We start from the raw sequence: 20,414 nt of genomic DNA, 5'->3' as shown, positions 1-20,414 counted from the left end.
TGCATGGAACTCTTTTTTGCTCTTTGTAATTTGATAGGGCAAAAACGCGCAAGTTTGCGGTGATTTTTTTATTGCTTTTTTTAAACGAAACCTGCTTGTTCCTCCGGCAAAATTGTTGACTGCAAAAAATTCCACGTGATGCGATATGCGATGATGCAATCTGTTAAATTAAGGTTAAGGAAACTTGACTGGTTTTGACTTTTGACCCCATTCGCCTTTTTAAGCATACTTATCCAGATTTTAATATGTTCCTGTCTTGACGGCCTGTGCCTTTATATTTATTATTTTTTGACTTTGTGGAGAATAAATAAATAAAAGTACTTACAGAAAATATCACACCGAATATTTTTTTATTGAAAAAGATATTTATTGTTCAGATGGTACACGTCTGCCAAGCTTAACATATATAATGTATATTATGTCCAGTGTGTTTCATGTGTGTAAAATTCAGTTTATCGACAGAAATAAATTTTTGATTTTGTATTGAACTTCAGTTTTTCTTTGCACACAACAAACAGCAGTGATATAAATTACAAGCAAATCTGGTAAAAAAAACTTTCTAGTGACTAAACATAACTATACACGTTTCCCTTTACTTTTTTTGTTATAGGAAAGATATTAATTTATTATAATGATATAAAGGCCAAAGAGGCCAGCCAAGCTCGAAAGCTTGGCGCCGGGTCGAGGTTTATTGGAGTGGCCAGGCGCACTACGCCAGTGCACGGCTCGCGCAGTCCCCAATAACTCAAATGTGCCGACTCGAACGTTAGCGGGTTTGAAGCAGAATTAATTAAATTTTTCAATCCAAAATATATTATTATTATTGATCTTTATTGACTTATGAAGCGTCGCCACGATGTAGTGACTCACTGCAACGCGCCCCATTTGCAACATTGTACAAAGTAAATGGAAGAGAAGATTAAAAAACAACAAAAATATTACAATTCATCGATGAGTTGAAAAAACTCTTCTCTGCTTCTCTTCTTTTTATATAAGAAAACACGAATATATTCAACTTGTGTTTTTTTTTTCAATACGTCAATACTTATGCTAGAGCCCAATTACAGTTCTAATATTGGGTGGTGCCTTTTGTACCACCAATAAAGGGCACAGGCCGACAAGACTTTGTCTTGGACTGACCCTAAAAAAAAATTAAAAAAAATAATAATAATAATATTGGTCCTTTATTGCTCGATTGTACATATAATGGGTTGCCAATTTCAATACCAGAAGGACCCATAATTTGTCAATTTTATTATTACTATTTATTCTTCTCAGATAAAATTTAAAAAAAGAGAACTAGCAGATATCTGCTAAAATGGCCGATATCAAAAGAAACTCGGCCGCCGCGCGGTAAACCTACAACCTCATGGGTTGCTGAAAGCATTATTGCATGTCAAGTTTTTTTTCTGTGCGAGATGTATTATGATTTATGGTTATTTTGAAAATTTATTAACAATCTTTTTCATACTTAAATATTTACAGAAAAGTGATTTGTGTGCCGGTGTGCTTATTTTATCTGCAATGCCACGGTGTAAACACAATAAACCAATAATATGAATAGTATTATCACTATTATTACTTTTAGTTGATAAATCTTGGCGTCCATCTCAAGTAGCTGTTTGTGGACGCTGTCCAGGGCCTTCTTCATGTCGTTGACAAGGGCCTCCTGCTCAGCAGCATGCTTGCAGTTGGGGGCGCTGATGGCCGTTTCAATGTCGGTCAAGCGGTCATAAACGTAATCAAATTCTATAGGAAAATTCATCTCCATTGCAATCATTCTGGCAGATTTTGATTCATTATTCTCTCTGTTTATATCAGCTTTGTTTTTCAATAGAAAACGGCACATGTCAGAATGCTTTTTCTTCGTTGCCCAAATTAAAGGTGTTGAATTTTTTGAATCACAAGCATCAATTTGTGCGCCTTTTTTGATCAGGAATTTGGCTATATCGACGTAACCTTCCATCGCCGCCAAATGAAGGGCAGTTCGTTCAAAGCGACCTTTTTCTTCGATGCTGAAGGTACCCAAGTCATACAAGTACGAAACATTGTCCAGTTTTCCCTTTTTAGCCGCGTAATGCATAGCATTGTTTTTGTGCTTGTCTTTGGCACATTTTTCAGCATGATTTTCCACTAATAATTTACACATTTCAACTGAAGCGTGTTCAGCCGCAAGGAGAAGCGGTGTCGCGTTGAGGTCTTCTTCAGTTTTATTTACATTTGCTCCTTTCTTGAGAAGAATTTCAGCTATTTCCACAAAGCCGTTGCTTGCAGCCAGATGCAAAGACGTTCTGCCTTGTTTGCCTTTATTCTCTACGCTGAAGTAATCTCTTTCTATGAAGAATTTCACATTCTCTCTTTTTTGGCCATCAAAAGCATGATGTAAAGCATTTTGCTCGTCCTTGTCCGTTTGTTCCACGTCAGCACCTTTACTTATCAAAAATTCACACATATCAACGGACGAAAATTTAGCTGCCAATAAAAGTGCCGACGATCCGTCTTCTTGACGCTCATTCACGTCCGATCCGGCCTCGACGAGTATCCTGGCAATTTCGAAGTGGTTTTCTGCCACAGCCTCAAGCAGGGCTGTTCTTGATCCTTCGGAACCAGCTTCATCATCTTTTCTCGAGAGATCAAATATTTTCAGTGATAATAAATATTCTACATTTGCTAACTGGCCCCTGAATGCAGCGCCTTGCAGTAAGTCCTCTCCGTCTTCATTTAAGCCATCTGTTTTTATGCCTTGCTCTACCAAGAATTGAACCACGTCTATATTTGCGAATCCAACTGCCCAGTTCAATATATTAGCGTTACCAAATTTGCGTTCTTTCATTTTTTCCACGAAATATCGAAATAAGGATCCGTTCTTCTCAGCACGTGGCTGATCATTTTCATCACTATCAAGAACGCAAATGAGGTCAGTATTTAAAACTTTGGAATCAGCTTGAAAATAAAAATGTTTCTTCAGTTCCTCCTTTTTAAAATGTTCAAACAGAAGTTCTATGAAATTTTTCAAAAATTTTTCATTTTCATTCCAAGCTGAAAGATGTATTCCATTCAAACCGGAATTTGTCCTCATTAATACGACATCTTTGTTAAAAAATAACATCATTGTGTCCCACGATCCGTAGCGTATTGCAAAATGCAAGCAATACCAACCTTCTCTATCACGAATTCCACAATCGGCTTTATTATTAAGCAGAAGATTAATCATGTTCATGTTGTCATTACGTATAGCCCAATGAAGAGCCGTGTTTCCGTTATTGTTCGTAACATTCAAGTTCACTCCGCATGAAATAAGCTCTTGAAGCATTTCAATGTGATCGTGTTTGGCGGCTGTTACGTGTGCAAATAGCGTTTCGCTGTTTTTGATTATTCCTTGTAAGTCGGAACAACGCTTTTTCAGTTCTTGAAACAAACGAAAGAAATTATTGGAAGCCATGCCTTCAATCAGTTCACAAAGTCTTCTTGGTCTTTGATCTTGTTCAACGCATTCATGAGCCCCCATACGCAGCATCTCAATAGAAATTTCCTCGTTGGAACTGCAAGCTGCATGCAAAAGTGAGAAAGCTCCTACGATATACTTTTTCTCTACAGACTCGTGGGTGTTAAATGTTACCTTCTTGCACATGATCCTGAAAATATTGACCAGCCCTTCACTTGTAATATACTTAAAAGCGTTGTTAATCCGTTTATCTTCCAAAAGGAATATGCTTAGGGCATCACGTGCTGAACTTTCCTTGATCGTGAAGATATCAATAAAAAGTCTGCATTGCCTCATGCTATCTTTAGCAAAGATTGAATCATACATTTCTCGTAGGCCTCCGTCGACGATCTTATCAAGAAAGCTCTTTGCCACTAAAAATTCAGCGTACGTTTGATGAAGGAATTTAATATTCTTCAAATCCTGAACCGATGCAATGCCCGTCGTATTTATAAACTCAATATTCCGTTCATCTGCTTCGCAAAATTCCGAGAGTTGGAGGAATTTTTCGGAGAAGTCTTGTAAAGTTTTCATTTCCTGTATCACTTTTGATGGAAATCTTTCATTGGTTTTGTCAAACGCTAGCTTGATCAGTGCATCTTCCACATGCATGGTGACGACTTTCTCAAAAATGTCAAACAAGCTAATTCCCTTGCCTAACATAAGGGCTCGTGAGTCCGCGGAGGTCACCGAGTCCGTTGGTATTGAACTGGACTCAGTGACGGCCGTGGATTCACGATGGTCAGAAACATCTGCAAATATTTTGTGGATCAGTGTCAAGTGCAATGGATTTTTTAAAATTTCAGCAGAACTGGGACTCAAATTTCCAAATATTCTGTAATAATCCCTAGTTCTTGTATTGCCTAATAGTTTATCCAATTTTTGCAACAGGTTAATCTGTGCTTCTCTTTCAAACGGCCTTATTTCCACTTTTCTTATTTGATATGATGTGAGATTTTCGATTATTACATCCTCTTCTTGAGGCCTTGTTGCGATTACCAGAGGGATCTTTTGACTCGCGATACTTTGAGCAAAGATCAAGGCTTTGTTTCTCATGTCTGGGCAAACTTCATCGAAGCCATCCAAAAGCACTATTACGTTTTTTACACTCACTAATAATTGCACATCATAATCAAATGGGTTAGATTTTGCTAGAACCTCTTCGATATTTGGTTTTTGTCTCTCCCTTAAAAAGTTGTAAAGGCGCGAAAGTTGGATCGTAAATACTTTCTTATCATTTTGTTCTCGCGTAAGAAAGCTGGCTAATTCTGTAAGGACAGTGGATTTTCCTGATCCAGCCATAGAAGTGAAAAGCCAAACACAAGCATTTTTCGACTGGCAGTTCTTTCTCAAATCATTTTTCAGCTTTTCAAAATTCACTTTTTCCTGGTCATTGCGCAATGGATCATCAGATTGAGTTAACCGGTTTACTTCAAACACAGGCTCTATGAAAATTTTAGGCCAATCAGGAAAATCTAGTTTGTAAGCCATTGTTGTCACTAGTTGTGGGCGAAGTCCTGTTGAGCATGATCTTTCAATGTCGTCGTCTCTGAGAAGCTGTAAGCTTAGTTCCAAAATATTCGAACCACTTTTCAGTAAGGGATTCTCAAACACTTCGATAAGCCTTTTTGCGGAATCTGTAGAAAGGGGGACAATGTTCAGTAAAAGGAAACCATACCTTCCCACGAAAAAAATTAGATATCTTCATATTTTCAAAAGCACTAACCTGGATTGTAAAGAATACAGGCAAAACACCCACTGTGATTTGTAGCTCTTAATGCGTACTCCTGGTTTTTCTGAAAATCAACAGAATATTTATTAATTAAAACGACAAAAACTTCAACAATATATTTTTTATTTGATTTAATTTTTAATATACCTCATTAGCGCCATCTTTTTCAGTTGACCCATTAATAAAGTAGAAGATTTTTGGTCTTCCAATCCACTTCTCATTTGTAGGTCCGACAAAATGGTAAATAATTTCACTCAGCTTGACACTTTTCGCGTCGTTAATACGCATGCAGATTTCATTAGTATCCTCCATCACAAAGAAATTTGCAAAAACAACAGCCATAAAGCATCCGACTTCACTTGGAAAACCTATTAAATAAGATTTTTAAAGTTTAGCTAAGTTTCCCTTTACAAATTTGTGGTTTAGAAGGAGTGTACCATTTTTCCCGATTTTACTCCATGTAGCATCTGAGTTTGGCAAGAAGTTTGTGTCGAAGCCTAAAGTTTCTCTAAGCGCGCGTTCTATCTCTGTAGAATATTTGCCTGAACCAATGATGTATGCCAATTTGCTACGCAAATAAGTATTTCCGTCAGTTTTCCAACCAAAAAATGAGTTTCTAGTTGAGCAGCAAATTATTTCGTCAGAGTTTTTGTTGGATTTGCTTGCGTCTTGACTATTAAAATTTGTGAGTGGATCAACAGTAGATCTAAAAAAAGTATTCACTACACATGTGACTTATAAAGTACTGAAAAATATACCTGTGTACAATAAATTGCTTGTGTGCCATATATTTTACTTCGGGTGTCTGGGCTTCGTTCTCCTTTGAGGTTATGTTGCTAATTTTTGACTGGACAATAGCGAGGACATTCTCCAATGGCATGTCATTCTCTAGTCCATCAAGAGTATTGCACATCATATTAACAAGCCACGTGCCTGCTGCATTGTTTCGGTAGGCCACGGTTGCTAAATAAAATATTATTGTTGATATTAGATTAATATACACCACCAGACACACTGCAATAGTATAGTTCAAGGAATTAAAAAGTTTACTTTCAACAGTGGGGTAGACGATCACGAAATTTTCATCACCAGGGAATGTGGTCAGTTGGCAAGCATTTCGATTGTCATATGTCGTCTTTTTCTCACTTCCATGCATGCAATCCTCCAACGTACCTCGACAACACTTGAATTAAATAATACTTTCAATGTCTATTCAATAATAGATAGTGTCAATATTTACACCGAAGATCATAATCTTAAGTGTTTTATTCCAATCCGGGAGTGCCCTTATATATTCTGTTACTTTTTGAGTTGTAAATTTTTCGTATTTTTTTGAACCAACATCTATGTGGTCTGTCCATATGATTCCATTCTCTTCGCCGTGTGACAGAATGAACATTGCAAAAACGGAGGGGGGTCCTGGAACATTGAAAATTTAATTACATTCAAAAAAATTATTTGTAATTTTGCCTTCTATTTTGAAGTTTTTGGACAATTCTTCTTGGCTGGATATGAATTTAAACAGATCATGGAGTTTTGGTGATTTGAGATGAATGAAACGACATTTTCTGTTTATATGAAAGGAATTTTTCAGATTTTTAACATCTGCTTCATTTCCTGTTCGTTTCAATTTTTTATCTTCATCAAACTGGAAACTGGCTACCAATACGCAAACGCTGTAAATCATGAATATGGATTATTGATCATAATGGACATAGAAATCTTAAATTTGCTTATTACTTGTTTGCATTTTGCTGCTTTTCCGTCGCTCCATAATAGCCCAAATTTGCTTTTTCATTTTCAAGTAAGATCTCTAGTAGCTGGTCATCGTTTGGTTTTGAGCCTTTTACGTCCATTTTTGTATTAGCATGCAGCAGTAATGATGCAGCAACACATCGCAGTAATGATGGTACTTCGAGCGAAATCTATTTTAAATAAGACAGAAAAATAGTGACGACAGTGACGTTGGTTAACCAAGGCTAGATGAATAAAAGAACAAATTTTTATTGGAGAGCAAACAGTAATATAAATTTGAATAAAATCCTCAGTGCAGACGAGCGTTTATTCTGACTCACTTCGTCCATGAAACGACCTCTTAGCAATACAATACAATGCTAACACTTTTCAGGGTAAAAAATATAAAAAGAGAGAGAATGAAAAACTTCAGATGAAGTTTGGAATCTATTCAGCACCCATTAAGACAATTTTCTGTATGGTGCCACTCCTTCCTTATCTTCAAAGATAATGAAGGATAAGCCCAAAGTCACATGGATTTAGATTTAAGGGATGAGAAATGCATTAATTGTAAGTGCTGGAATGGATAGGGGACCAATTAATAATAAAAAATTTGTTTATTTAACTCTGGAGCGCTCGCCTCCAGAATTGGTTCTTGAGAAGGCCTCTGATTATTGGTTTTAGTATTAATCGAGTCCTGTCATATGTCACGACATTCCCAAAAATCGAAAAGCAAAAAGGCTTGTAAATATTTTTATTGCTTATTCTTCACAAATCAACTCGCAATAGAAAATTGAAAGAGCAATTAATGATAGACGCAGAGTCTAAAAAGGACCCATTAACTAAATTAACATTATCACAGGATTTTAAAACTATGGTGCAAACAATATGATGATTTGAACGCCCATAAGCTGCCAGGTGAAATATAATTATATATTATATGGATAATATAAAATATATAAATATATGGATACATTCATATTGCCACTTTATGGACATCAATTTGCATACCAAAGAAAATATTTATTGGACATTGATAAAAATTTAAAAAAAAAAAAAACAATAAGTTTATTCAAATGATTATTTATAAATGTAATTAAAAAAGATTAATTCTGAATAATATGGATTGCTAAGTTAGAATTTTATTTTTTTAGAATTTAAACAAATTAATCGAGGTTGATTTTGTTTGTCACACATATTGAGAGGAAAGGTTAACCTATTAAAAAATTAAAAAAAAAATCAGTTTGTTGGAAATAATAAAGGCGGAACCGGAACTTACACCATTGGTATAATTAGAGTCTTCCAGCTAATTCATTGCGATTTATTGTATAAAATACTAGGTGATAATATCAAAAGAATGCCCCCCCCCCCCCCTATTAGTTTTTTAGCGTAATCTTGGCGGGAGATTGAATTTTAGATAGTTAATTTTAGTGAAAAATTTCAATCTCAAATTTAAATTTTCAGGCTTAATAATTTTTACCCTAGTTTCAGCTGAGTAAGTCCTATTAAGAACAAGAAACATGATTCAATGGAAAAAGGGTTTTAATTAAATCAGCTTCCCAAATGTATGCAAAGTTTATAGCTTTGTGCTTTGTAGCGGTGAATTTGAACTCAGCCGTCAACTGGAAAACATTTTAAGAGTGGGAAAGGGGCTGGCAGCGCGCTGATATAAAGAGCGTCAAAGTGAGCGTTAATTAAAAGTAGGAGCGTGTCATGTCTAAAAAATTTCACGGACTCACAGCCGAAACTTCTATCTCTCGTGCCGAGAAAACGTGATTTTCTAATTCCATTTACAATAAACGCTAATTGCTAGAAGCCTGCAATAACTATTTATTAATTTTTATCGGCCAAATTCGGTAAATATTCATAAATTTGCACTTGACTATATCTCCGAGCAAAAAAAAAATACAATTTGATTGGGAACTATATAGGAGTTTTCAATGTTTTTTTTTTTTTTTTATGAAGTCTGACTAATATCGGTCGGGTAAAAATTGATAGATTAGAGACTGTTCTAAATGTTTCAAATCAATTTTGTATTTGCAAAGTACGTCATCCTGTGAAATATTTGGTGCCATAGATAAAGATTTTTGAAGAAATATGATCAAAGCTCTTGAGCACTTATTAATTCCTTATCAATGTCTAACAATAAGACCGGAAACGGATATACTGTATGCTCTTATATGAATGAAAACAATGCTGCTCTACATACCTTGGTTACAAAATTGCAAGTGATGAAGTAATTGGATAAGCGAGAGAATTCAGCATTAATTTGCACGATTAGCTGTCGCTTCTCTTGAACTGAGAGAATATGAATGAAGTGACTATTCCGAGTCGTCTGAACCAGGCTTAAATTTGGCATAATTTAAAATATAAAAAAAGGAGGAGCCGCGAGAAACCTTCTATTTGCACCAGCACAGCGCGTGATGTTCAGTAGGCTCCGCCTTTGCTCCTTTCTTATACATAACATCTATCCAACAAAATTTGCTCAACCTCCCCTCTCTAGCTTCCTTGCAAAGCTCAAGAGCGCGAGCATACTTTCTTCTTTTTCTGTAACAAGCTCCCTCAGACCCTCTCTAGGAGTGCAAGAATCTTAATGCGATAGTTGGTGTGGTTTGGCCTTGGTCGTGTTGCTATCAACGTCTCTTGGGCCGGATGCCTTTTTCGCGCATAGGCCCATTAGGCCCTCATCTGTGTCAATTTCTTTTGCGCCGTCGTCCATAAATAAGAAATTTTATGAGTTTAGATATAGCAGCAGTTGACTGTTTTCGTTCTCGCTCTGCTCCTCTCGCCCAAGAAGGTCAACCATTCCGATCCAACATCGAATGCAAAACAAACTCTCTGCCAAAAACTTTTGCAGATTCTCTCTCTCTGCTTCATATAATATCCCAGATAAAAATTCTGGCTGCTAGATAAACAAAATTGGTTTTATTTATATCGTGGTGACTCAAAGAAAGTCCATCGATATCACGTTGTATTTTCGTTTTTTCCGTTATCCTACCTTCAATATTGCACATCTTGAGTGATGAGTGATGATATTTAAATCATATTTATTTTTATGTTTATATTGTAACTCCTTTATTGTCTATGGTATGGTATTAAATATATTGCACTCAGAATAATATTCTTTTTTTTTTATTGTTGCATGGCCAGAGTTGGAAATGGGTGGATTGCGCCTGACAGTGAGAATTTATATCTGAAATATCACACCATGATATTTGATAAAAGTGTTGCAATATAATGATTGGATAGTATAGTAACTTAATAAATCTTAAATACAATTTGAGGAGAGTCTCTTTGCATTTCGGAGAAATAAAAGGTGAAACTATTCAGTTGTTTTTCATTTTAACTGTTCTATACGTATAGTAAATAATTTTTTATGTGAAAAATAACCATGTATGTGTGCTGGGCATTTCGCCTCGAAATTTTGATTTTTATTTTCACCTTGAATAAATTAAGCGTATTGATATTTCATTGCTTGAAATTAAAACCACACTTCTCATAATTGAAATATATTGAATGAATTTACATTGTTTATTTTATACTCTACACGAAAAAATTAATTGAGAAGTTAAATGAGAAGAAAAGGTATTAAAATAACTAGCTGCGGTCTGCTTAAACCTCCAATGATATACATATTTTTTGACGTAAGATTCTAGAGGTAATTTTAAATGTGTCTGACAACACAACCCATCGACTTTTATATTGTGCGGGTGTAGCAAATAACTGAAAAAAATTCCATTTATTTGAAGCCTCGTTTTGAAAATGATTTGTCTCTGTTGAAATTTTTGAAAGCATGAGATTTGATGCTGTGGAGGAGAACAACAGATATTTGAAAATTTAGCGATCCAGAATCAAAAATAATTAAAATGGATGTTTATAATTTTTTCCCTCTGCTCTTAATTGTGAATAAGTTGTGAAAGGATGGAGCGTCGGGAGACATTAAATTCTACCCCTTCAGCAACATTCTCTCCCTGTGGAAGCAGCATTTTGTGGTATAGCAAATGCAAAAAGTGCTTGTGATTTTTATTTTATTTTTGGTGTAGGTTTACCGCGGTGGCCGCTTCTTTTCATGTCATCTGCTTTAGTTGTAAACTCTTCCTTCTAAATTGTCTCATTTTCCAATTTTTAAAATTCTTGTACCGAGACGGAGAGGAATATTAATAATACCAAGCTTTGATGTCGATAAATATTCGTGATAATAATTAGAACCCAATGAACATTAAATAATCAAGTCATGTAATGAAATTAAAATATTATTGAAAAAATTTTAAATTTCACTTTACTACCACGCTAGTATCAAAAGCGAGCATAGTTTCTTCTTTTTGTAGAACGATCCCTCTAAAAGCTAGAATAATAAATGCTGCTGGTTGATGCGGCTTTTTGTCCTTGGACGTTGCCATAAATATCTTCCGGCCGCGAACGTCTTCTTGCCTTTTTTCTTGTTGCTGGGCTGCTCCTCGGCACCCACGGTGAAACGTTCAGACACACAAAGTGTTGAAAAAATATACATTCTCTATCCTGCGTATATAGAATCACTAAAAAATTATGACTGATCTTTGCTAAACAAATTCTTAATGTGCGCTCGAGGAATGTCCATCATTATGTTTTGTTTTCAGTAACAGTATGTGCTGGGTATCTTGTTAAATTTAATTTCTTAAAAGAAGGCTTCTTGATATGAATTACGTCTGAGTGAGTGCACTATTTGTAATATCACACCATAAGACAATGAAAGAGTTGCAATATAATATAATAATATTAAATTCCTATTTGGATTTCATTACAGGCATTTCCTCGATAAACTGCGAATTATTTGGGCAAAAATATAAAATGAAATGAATTATTTGAAAAGTAATTTTTTTCTTACTAATCGATTTAAATAAATTTTTATGTAATATAACCTACAAAGTAATTTTGGACGACGAATTATGTAAAGGATTAATTATTCATGTATATTTGGTATTTTTTTTTATCAACTTATTGATCGAAATTTTCGCTTCTTGAATGTTGATCTGCTTTTTTAATGATTATTACGAAAATTAAAATATTTCATAATGCGGATTCTTTCCAGCAAACATTTTTTTAGCTTTAAAGAAATTACTAATATCAACAGAAATTAAAAAAATGTTTTTTATTGATATCCAGTGACATTCATAGATTTTGATGAAATATTTTCAATTATTATCAAATGAATCAGTGAATGTGATTTTCAAATTTTATTTGGGATTACAATTGAATTGTGATAAGCATTTTTAGCCCATAGGTTGACAGGGGCAGCTATTCAAAAAAATTGACTCGCTTTACGCTAACAATTTTTGTCTTCTACTCCCTAATTGTATGACATGTTACACTGAAATTATGAGATTACGCGTTGCTTTTCAAATCCCTTATTGTTGCTACATTTACTCCCCTCCCCCATTTTTTTATTTTTTAATTGCTATTATACAGTAAAAAAAATAGCAAAGAAGTTCCGATTAGAAATAAAAATGGTTTATTATGGTTCATTATTTCACAAAATAATGCAGCGCTCAGTGGTTTCAAGGTTCACACCATTAGTCCTGTAGATTTGGTCGATAGCTCTGATTGTTCTTTTCATGCTTTCAGCAGCAAGGTCCATGTCTCTTATTAATGCCGCCTCATGACCCCGAACATTAAAACACATTTTCAGCATTGCTTCTCTTTTGCCTGGAGCAGATAAGTACATAGCGGCCTGTGCGAAACAGAGATGTTGGAAAAAGTTATTAAATTAAGTTTCCATTTTAAATCACGTTTCTTACATACATTAGCCGAGTTGGTGGTTAAAATATTGTGATATTTGACAAGTGCATTTTTGTAGGCACGCTTCAAATGAGGCAAAACGTCGCCATCAAAGTCTCCCCTCTTATAATCAGCCACCAGATACTCCATTGTTAACTGGCCAAAATGCAGACATCTAACATAATAAAGAGAGAGAAATGTACTGATTTTAAAAATAATAATAAATAACCAAAGTTTCTGTTATGCATCCATTTTTTTATTTCGATTTTTGGTTTAATTTCTTATTTTAAACTTCTGATAATATTAACTGCAAAAATATTGAAAATTCTGGTATAAATGTTTCCACTGCGACAGTGAATTTACCTTTTGGTCCAAAGGAGCGCATCAATCACTGCATCCTCTCCAGCTTCCAATTCGTTTTCAACCATTTCGTTAATAGTAGCATACCTTTTTGGATTATTGTTGTACGCGCTGGACACCAGCTGAAATTTGAGAATGAATCAATGAAATAAACATACATTCTGCGCGTTTAAAATAATATTTTTACTTCCAAATTGCGCTTAAGATTAATTAAGGCCACGTGTGAGATAACATCCTTGTGGACAGTTCGGACATGTCCGAGGGCCAGCTGGGTCAAAGGGCCACCCAAAGCCACTGATTTAGGCATACTTGACAAGGCGCTGACTACGTTAAAGGGGTGTCCGACTGCCACCGACTTTGAACCGCCACAAAAAAGATCTGCGAACATGCACAATTTATTTATAAGTCACGCCATATCTAAAAAAAGCACAAGAAATACTTGCCTATAAAATAGTTGATGCCTTCAGCTGCCTTAAGAAACCCTTGGGTGTCCACGATACCGTTTACAGGCGTTGGGAACATGAAATGTCCATAGGAAAACACTGTTTCTCCTACATGCAATTGCAATGCCATTTTCTCCAAATTCTGGTAAAAAAAATATTTATATATCGTGATATTTTAATAAAATTTCAAGAAATTTTAATTTATAATTTAATTAAAAAAATACGTAATTAGCAACAATTCGATGCTCTTCCAATTTTTTTTAATAAAAAATTAAAATATATTTTACAGGATGTGCAAAAATTGTTGATACAAGAGGAAAAAAATTTAACACAAATTTCTGACTTTTAATTGTAATAATTGAAATATTAGCATAAGAATAGGAAGTGCCCGACGTTTTTTTTCCCTGCTTCATATCTTAACTTACAAAAAAATTCAAAAAATTGATTATGCAAAATGTGAAAAACCGTTTCACTTGATGTTTAAAATTTAACCGAAAGCATACCTTGATTCAAGTAGCAGAACTAACAGAAGATCAAATCGATGAAAGAGAATGCAAGATTAGCTTATGCTACTCAGCGAAATGAAGAATACAGACTGATTCTTAAGCCGGCTCGAACCAAACTCAACTCCACCTCCCCTCTACCAGCTTCCTTGCAATATTTAAAAAAGCGCCTGTCGAGTGGAGACTGTGGAGTCGGGACGGGCAGAAGAAGAAAACCATATTCATATATAAAGAAGGAAATGAAATTTAATAGAATTACCATAAGTAAGAAAAATATGAAACTAAATATTTTGCAAAAAATATACAGAGAAAATTGGCAAACTAACTCTGCCCGGGAGATTTATTAAATTGTTTAAAAGTTTAATTTATGTGTCGTGGAAATTTTTTTTAAATTGATTGATATATGAGCATAGAGGTTTAGTTTAGATTGTTAATTACGCCAAAAATACGGCCCAGTTGTTTCGCAAACGACAAATAAAATGCTTTTTATGGAGGCTCAAATCGCGGCCACCTTGATGAAAGATTTTGTAATTTGGTTGCAGGCCGTGACGCAGGCTTAAAAAAAAATCACTAGGACAAAGCTGGTGTTCTTCACGTCCATTTTCATCTGCTTGAATGCCAACGTCTTCACTCAGTAAGATTTTTATTATTGTAATTAAAGTAATTTTTCTCAAAATCAAAAAGAATTAAAAAAAAAAAATTATCCCAAACCAATATTTACAAAAATTTTATTTAGAGATCATTCCATCTGCGCAAGAGCAAAATTGAGTTTGAAGTCGGCTATAGCTGGCAAATGAATTTCAACGGAACCATATTTTTCCTGGTTTCCGGTAGTTTGCCAACCAACTGTTTGGTCGATGTCAGATTGGTTAATCATGAAAACGAGTAACATGGTGCTCGTGCACTACTTTCTTTTATGGATGGTATGATTTAAAATAATCTTAAGAGATTTTTGTAACATGGAAATTACGGGAAATTTGAATTATTGCGAAGTGATGGTTAATTAAAAAAAATTTAATTTCGTTAGGCATTCAAAATTGATCAAACAGCAGAAGCGAAAAAAGGGAAAAAGGGAGCGTCAAGTTATTGCGAATATGTTGACTAAAATTATGGCTACTTAATTTAAATTTGAATTTGAATTGCAGACAACCACAGGAATACGATTATAAAGTGTTGCGGAAAGCTTTCGTGCACAAATGTTGCTGGTAAAGTAAAGCCTGTCAGTATCATCACTCCATCTAAAAGCTCGGTAATGTAAAAACTATGAGAAAAAATTATTTAATGTGGGTGTGAAATTTTCAATGCAATCAAATGTATCCAAGAATTTTGAAAGAAATTGGTCCTCTAAAATAATTTGGACAAAAAAAAAGAATCGGCTTAAAAATTTAAATATTATGAATAACCAGTGAAGTTTTAATTGAAATTAAATTAATTAGAATTACTCCAGTGATTTATCGACAACCCTAGTATCTGGGAATAGGAAAACCGAGCCACCAACAGAAGCTCCAATCACAGATATTCTGACATCTAATGGAATTGTTGAAGAACCGACGTCACCAATGTTTTTATTTTTATTATTTTCAATAAAAATGTTTTCTAATTTTGAATTTACAGATTTACGTCAGAGTCCCTGACTGAGACGTCAAGTCCCTCAACTAGCTCAAGCACTGCCTTAAGTAGTACCGTAATATCAACAACCACAAAAACCACAGTACCATCAGTATCAACAACAACGTCAACAACAATACCTAAAGCATCAACAGATATTATAACGTCATCAACAAGTACCTCAACAGAAGCAACAACAAAACTGACAATAACCACAACTACCACAACAACAACAACATCAACAACTACCACCACCACTACCACCACAACACCATCAACAACCACGACCACGACCACTACAACAACAACAAAAGCTCCAACTAAAGAGGTTTAAAATCAATATTATAAAAGTTTATAAATTAAAATAAATCAATTAGGAACTTATCCTCGGAACTTGCGATACAACTTTCAAGGAAAACGTAAATAATAAAATTATAATCTAATTAATTTGCTTCATAATGCAAAAAAAAAAAACAGGAAAAGTTACTTGATACTGACGGGACACTAAAAGGCATTAATAATATTATTATGTTATAGAATTTATTCTAATTCTGTTGTCTTAATTTTTATTTAAATTTCTTCATTTATAAAAAGATCCCGAGAAATATGGATTTTGGGTACAGTCGTGCGGGCAGCAATTTCTCTTTGGAAAATCTTTGGTAACACCAAAATTTAATTATCTGAAAATTAAAATAAATTTCAATAGGCCACATGGAGGGAAAATTTTGTTAGATGTTACGAGATCGGAATGGAACCTCTAACATTTGAAAATGCAAGCAAGCATCAATGCTTCACAAATCTAGGTAAATTCAAAATTTAAATTTTGCGTGTTTCATTTAAATTTAACTCATAGTTGCTAAATGGAAGTACAGTTCCAATTACTGGACGTCTGCCTTAAGAGTGAACGCAACTGACTTTTCGTGGTGCACCAAAAACGGGTCGTTTTCGGTCGAGAAAGGAAAACTACCGTGGGCGGCAGGACAGCCCCAAAATTTCAACAACAGTGAGAATTGTCTGCACCTCAACGTGTCAAAAGCGAACGCGAATTTCACTTTCTCGGACAGAACTTGCACCGATCCGCAAATATTCGCATGTCAAGTGAGTTAAAATAATTGATTTTAAAAGAAAATTTTACAAAATAAATTTGCAGGGACGACCAACTCCGGCCCCTACGTGCTCAAGTCCAGTCTGCCCAAATATAACTTGTGCGAAAAATGTAATGTAAAAAATATTGTTAAATATATTAAATTAAAATTTAAAAAACATCGCGCAGGATCTTTTCTATACGACTGTAGGAAAATTACAATACTTAACAAGTAAATTTGTAACTTTTTTGAAATTCTATAAATTTTTATGATTAAAAAATTCAGATCCAAATTTCCACGGAAAATGGTTTAGTTATAACGGGCGGTCTTATCTCTTCAGTTTTCCAAATAAAACCACCTCTGTAATTAAAATTTCCTGAATTAATCTAATTGTAGATAAAAAAAAATTAATCAGTATATTGGAGCGATGAAGGCGTGTTGCGAAATTGGGATGATTTTGTTAAGTTTAGAGTACGACTACAAATACAAATCACTCATACAAGCGATTAAAGGTAAATCTAAAATTTAAAAATCTAATTTTTAAAAATGAAATGTTCCCCAAAAAAAGAGAACGTATCGTCGAGCGACTTTTTCAGAACTTCCGGCAGCGATCATGGCTGCGAATCAAATTTTGGCTATTGCACGGTGAAGAGGACTTTGCGGCAAGAGGCCGTTTGGGCCCCTGATCAACCGGACAACGCCGACGGAAATGAAAGTTCCGTCGTTGTTTTCATCAACGCCAGCAGCGCACAGTTATTTGATTATAATGAGGAATCGAAAATCAGATACATTTGCGAAGTAAACTTATTAATTAATATTTTTAATGGAAAATTATTTATTGAACAAAGGCGAGGGATACTTCAAATGCTAGTTCTGGAGGAACAGCAGTGCGAGATGAATGCGCTGCAATTTACAACGTCAATCAAAGTTTTATTCCGAGAATTTAATTTTTGTTTAGTTTCACTGGTAATTATTTCATTTTAGCTGAAATTGATGGTCTTTTAAACCCGAGCATTAAAAAAGACACAAGGATAAAAGTTAGAAATAAACTAAAAATTAATTTCATTTCAAACAAAATTTTCAGTGTTTTCTCAAATGTTTGGGTGAAAACTCCGGATTGGTTGATATAAAAATTTATAAGAATTTGATTTGATTAAAATTTTAAATTCAGATGGTGAATGGAAAATTTTTGGAGAACGAAGTTTTGGCAATTTTGGAAAAAATGGCTGCGGGAAATTTGGACGACCTGCAGAAAAGCATGGGAGTGATGGACGAGTGCGGAAATTCAACAAGTTTGAAATTTTATTATTTAAATTCGTCCTTGAAGGATAAAATCAATTAGGTGGAATGGACGAGTGCGACAAAGCGGCGCAAATGATAAAATGCAGCAGCGAGAAAGCGCCCCAGGTTCTGAACAGCGTTGTTATGGCGATGGACCAAGCGATTCCCGTGGTAAATAAAAAAAATCCAATTATTCGCATAAATTAAAAATTAATATTTTGAACAGGAAAAGATGCCTTTGCCTCCGGTGGCAGTTTGTCCGGATACATCATGCAGTGGCGTTGCTATTGACGTATTTTTTTTAATTAACACAAAAAAACGGCATGAAAAATATAATAATTAATTTACAGACTGTTGCTCAAAGTCAAGTGAACACTTGCATCGGTTCGTGCACCCTCTCGAGTGGTTATGTATATTCTGTGTGTAACAAGAAATACTACCACCACGGTACTTACGTAAAGAGTAAAAAAAATGCACCAAATTAGTTTTAATTTAGCCTTTATAGCTTCCATATAAGGATGCATACACCCTTTGTTGCCAAATTGGAATGAAACTTGCCTCGATTGAAAGTGATGCCGAATTAAACTGTCTAGCTGGAAGTAGTAAGAAATTTCCCATTTAAAAAAAAAAATTATATAGCAATTATATTTTTTGAAATAATTTTGCCTGATTAAAATGATTTAGCTAGAAAAATAGAATAAAATGCTACCTTTTTTTAACAGCCAACGTTTTGGCCGGAGAATGGACGTGGGTTGCGTTGAGCAGAGTCAACAGCACCGTTCCTCGATGGTGCACCTCGAACGCTACGGCGTCCTTCACAGGATATACTAACTTTTCAGACAGCTCTGACCCTGCATTCGACACATATTCAGTGCGACTAAATATCAAGACCTTAATAGCCGCAAGTCAGTTGTACTCTAATTACATATTGTGCAAATAATCAGCGCCTTGATTTATATCTTATGCGAATCACGTAATTCTACAGCTTTTTCATTATTTCTGCTCTTAAAATTTAAATAAAAAACCTAGATATGCCAAGAAAACTTTGTAAGACACCCAGTAAATAAAATTTCATATTAATTTTTTTTTCTATTAAAACCAAAAAAGTGTTTCATTTTTGTGCATTTTCCATTAACTAGCGACTCGACACGGACTCTAGACACTGATATGAGTCTTGCATTGGGTGAAGAGCTAAAAAAATTGAAAACGGGTGAATTACGTCTTTCAGTGCACTATTTGTAATAAATATCACAACATAAACCTATACAAGAGTGGCAATAATAATAATTGATAATTCAAGTGTTTTAAATGTTAATAAATTCATATAAAATAATCAACTATGTGGCCTCTTTTTACAAATCCATAGTTTAATTTTAACAGAACGTACATAATTACAAATTTCTAGTGAGACGAATGTATGCAATACGCACGACACGTAAGCTTAACCAGTTGCATACGGCACTCTGATTATGAGGTCCAGTGCGGCATATTGTAGCAAAAAAATATGAATAATTTCTATTTAAGAAACAAAAATTTAAAAAAAATAGCGGAAGAACAATCCTATCCCATAAACGTCAACATTATTGATTTTTTGCAAAATTTAATAAATGGAAGAAGGCAAACAGGTCTTTGACGTTTGCCTGATGGTTTCTCATTTTAACTTCAGCAAGGCAATTTTAAGCAATCGAAAGGTAACGAGAAAATTTAATTGAATTAGCTTCAAATTTTAAATTAAATTTATATCGTAATCAAAGGCCATGTCACAACTAAAAAATACATATTATGCATATATCATCTTTGGGAAATCCAAACACAATAGCTGGGATTTTTCCGTAAATTTTAGTGTTAACCTTCCTTTGGACCATTTGTTAATATTTGGTCGCACAGGTTGCTTGGCAAATAACAAATCATACGAAGAAAAAATTTACAACTGTTTCTTTCGTCACATTTAATATAATATATCTCTCCTTAATATTATTTAATATCCAATTAAATTTTTACATGAGAACCAATGAAATTCAATGCTATGTAAATGGTCTTAATGTAAAAGTATGTGCATCAGACGAATTGCCAAAAGCACCACCAGCAGAGACTGGTATGTGGATTGTAAATACAGATCCTGGAAAAATAAATTTTTCAAAGTTTTTCTTTATGAATGATACTTTATCTTTTGTTTATCGTAGGAGAGCACTGGGTTTTAATTGGATAAATTATTAATAAATCAATAATAACTTAATTATTTTGATTCTTTTGGATATTTGGCCGTTGATGAACCATCACAAAAATTTTATTTAAAAAATGCTAGAATACTTAATTTCTTGTCATGGATATCACTATTTGTTTTATGAAAATAAAAAATTTCACTACGAAGCTATTGTTGAATGCAAATGTAAAAATTGTGGGGGGAAATGTGCGCAGTACCATATACTG

At 34.3% G+C, this 20,414-nt stretch overlaps 3 protein-coding genes across 4 annotated transcripts; 1 reads left to right on the top strand and 2 right to left on the bottom strand.

The window, feature by feature from the left end:
* Positions 1-396: 396 nt before the first annotated feature.
* Positions 397-9,265, bottom strand: LOC132204279 (uncharacterized). The gene is made up of 10 exons (XM_059632681.1): positions 9,160-9,265; positions 6,957-7,141; positions 6,687-6,892; positions 6,457-6,635; positions 6,267-6,399; positions 5,975-6,179; positions 5,654-5,922; positions 5,364-5,584; positions 5,211-5,280; positions 397-5,121 (listed from the first exon to the last, which is right to left on the bottom strand). Exons 2-10 carry the CDS (start codon positions 7,070-7,072, stop codon positions 1,511-1,513), a joined length of 5,010 nt encoding a protein of 1,669 aa, XP_059488664.1. The 5' UTR covers positions 7,073-7,141; positions 9,160-9,265; the 3' UTR covers positions 397-1,510.
* A 3,148-nt stretch (positions 9,266-12,413) lies between these two features.
* LOC132204517 (uncharacterized) lies at positions 12,414-14,106 on the bottom strand. Of its 2 annotated transcripts, none has more exons than XM_059633057.1 (6): positions 14,011-14,106; positions 13,508-13,649; positions 13,252-13,442; positions 13,068-13,186; positions 12,729-12,879; positions 12,414-12,657 (listed from the first exon to the last, which is right to left on the bottom strand). In XM_059633057.1, the coding sequence occupies exons 2-6, from the start codon at positions 13,635-13,637 to the stop codon at positions 12,457-12,459; spliced, it is 792 nt and encodes a 263-aa protein (XP_059489040.1). In that variant the 5' UTR covers positions 13,638-13,649; positions 14,011-14,106; the 3' UTR covers positions 12,414-12,456. The 2 variants fall into 2 exon arrangements, with proteins under 2 accessions (XP_059489040.1, XP_059489041.1); XM_059633058.1 differs by having other exon boundaries at positions 12,517-12,657; positions 12,725-12,879.
* Positions 14,107-14,868: 762 nt separating this feature from the next.
* Positions 14,869-19,126, top strand: LOC132204631 (uncharacterized). The gene is made up of 24 exons (XM_059633252.1): positions 14,869-14,933; positions 15,038-15,092; positions 15,156-15,259; positions 15,447-15,571; positions 15,625-15,946; positions 15,996-16,037; positions 16,096-16,129; positions 16,213-16,277; positions 16,325-16,421; positions 16,472-16,716; positions 16,769-16,834; positions 16,892-16,934; positions 16,989-17,065; positions 17,119-17,215; positions 17,272-17,501; positions 17,552-17,630; positions 17,688-17,740; positions 17,788-17,823; positions 17,875-17,995; positions 18,046-18,155; positions 18,211-18,276; positions 18,335-18,439; positions 18,490-18,586; positions 18,707-19,126. Exons 1-24 carry the CDS (start codon positions 14,886-14,888, stop codon positions 18,922-18,924), a joined length of 2,535 nt encoding a protein of 844 aa, XP_059489235.1. The 5' UTR covers positions 14,869-14,885; the 3' UTR covers positions 18,925-19,126.
* The last annotated feature ends 1,288 nt before the right edge of the window (positions 19,127-20,414 follow it).

This window comes from Neocloeon triangulifer, unplaced genomic scaffold (assembly GCF_031216515.1).
Source record: "Neocloeon triangulifer isolate White Clay Creek 2 clone unplaced genomic scaffold, ASM3121651v1 ptg000022l, whole genome shotgun sequence".
Lineage (NCBI taxonomy): Eukaryota > Metazoa > Arthropoda > Insecta > Ephemeroptera > Baetidae > Neocloeon > Neocloeon triangulifer.
This window is presented reverse-complemented; position numbering and strand designations above follow the sequence as displayed.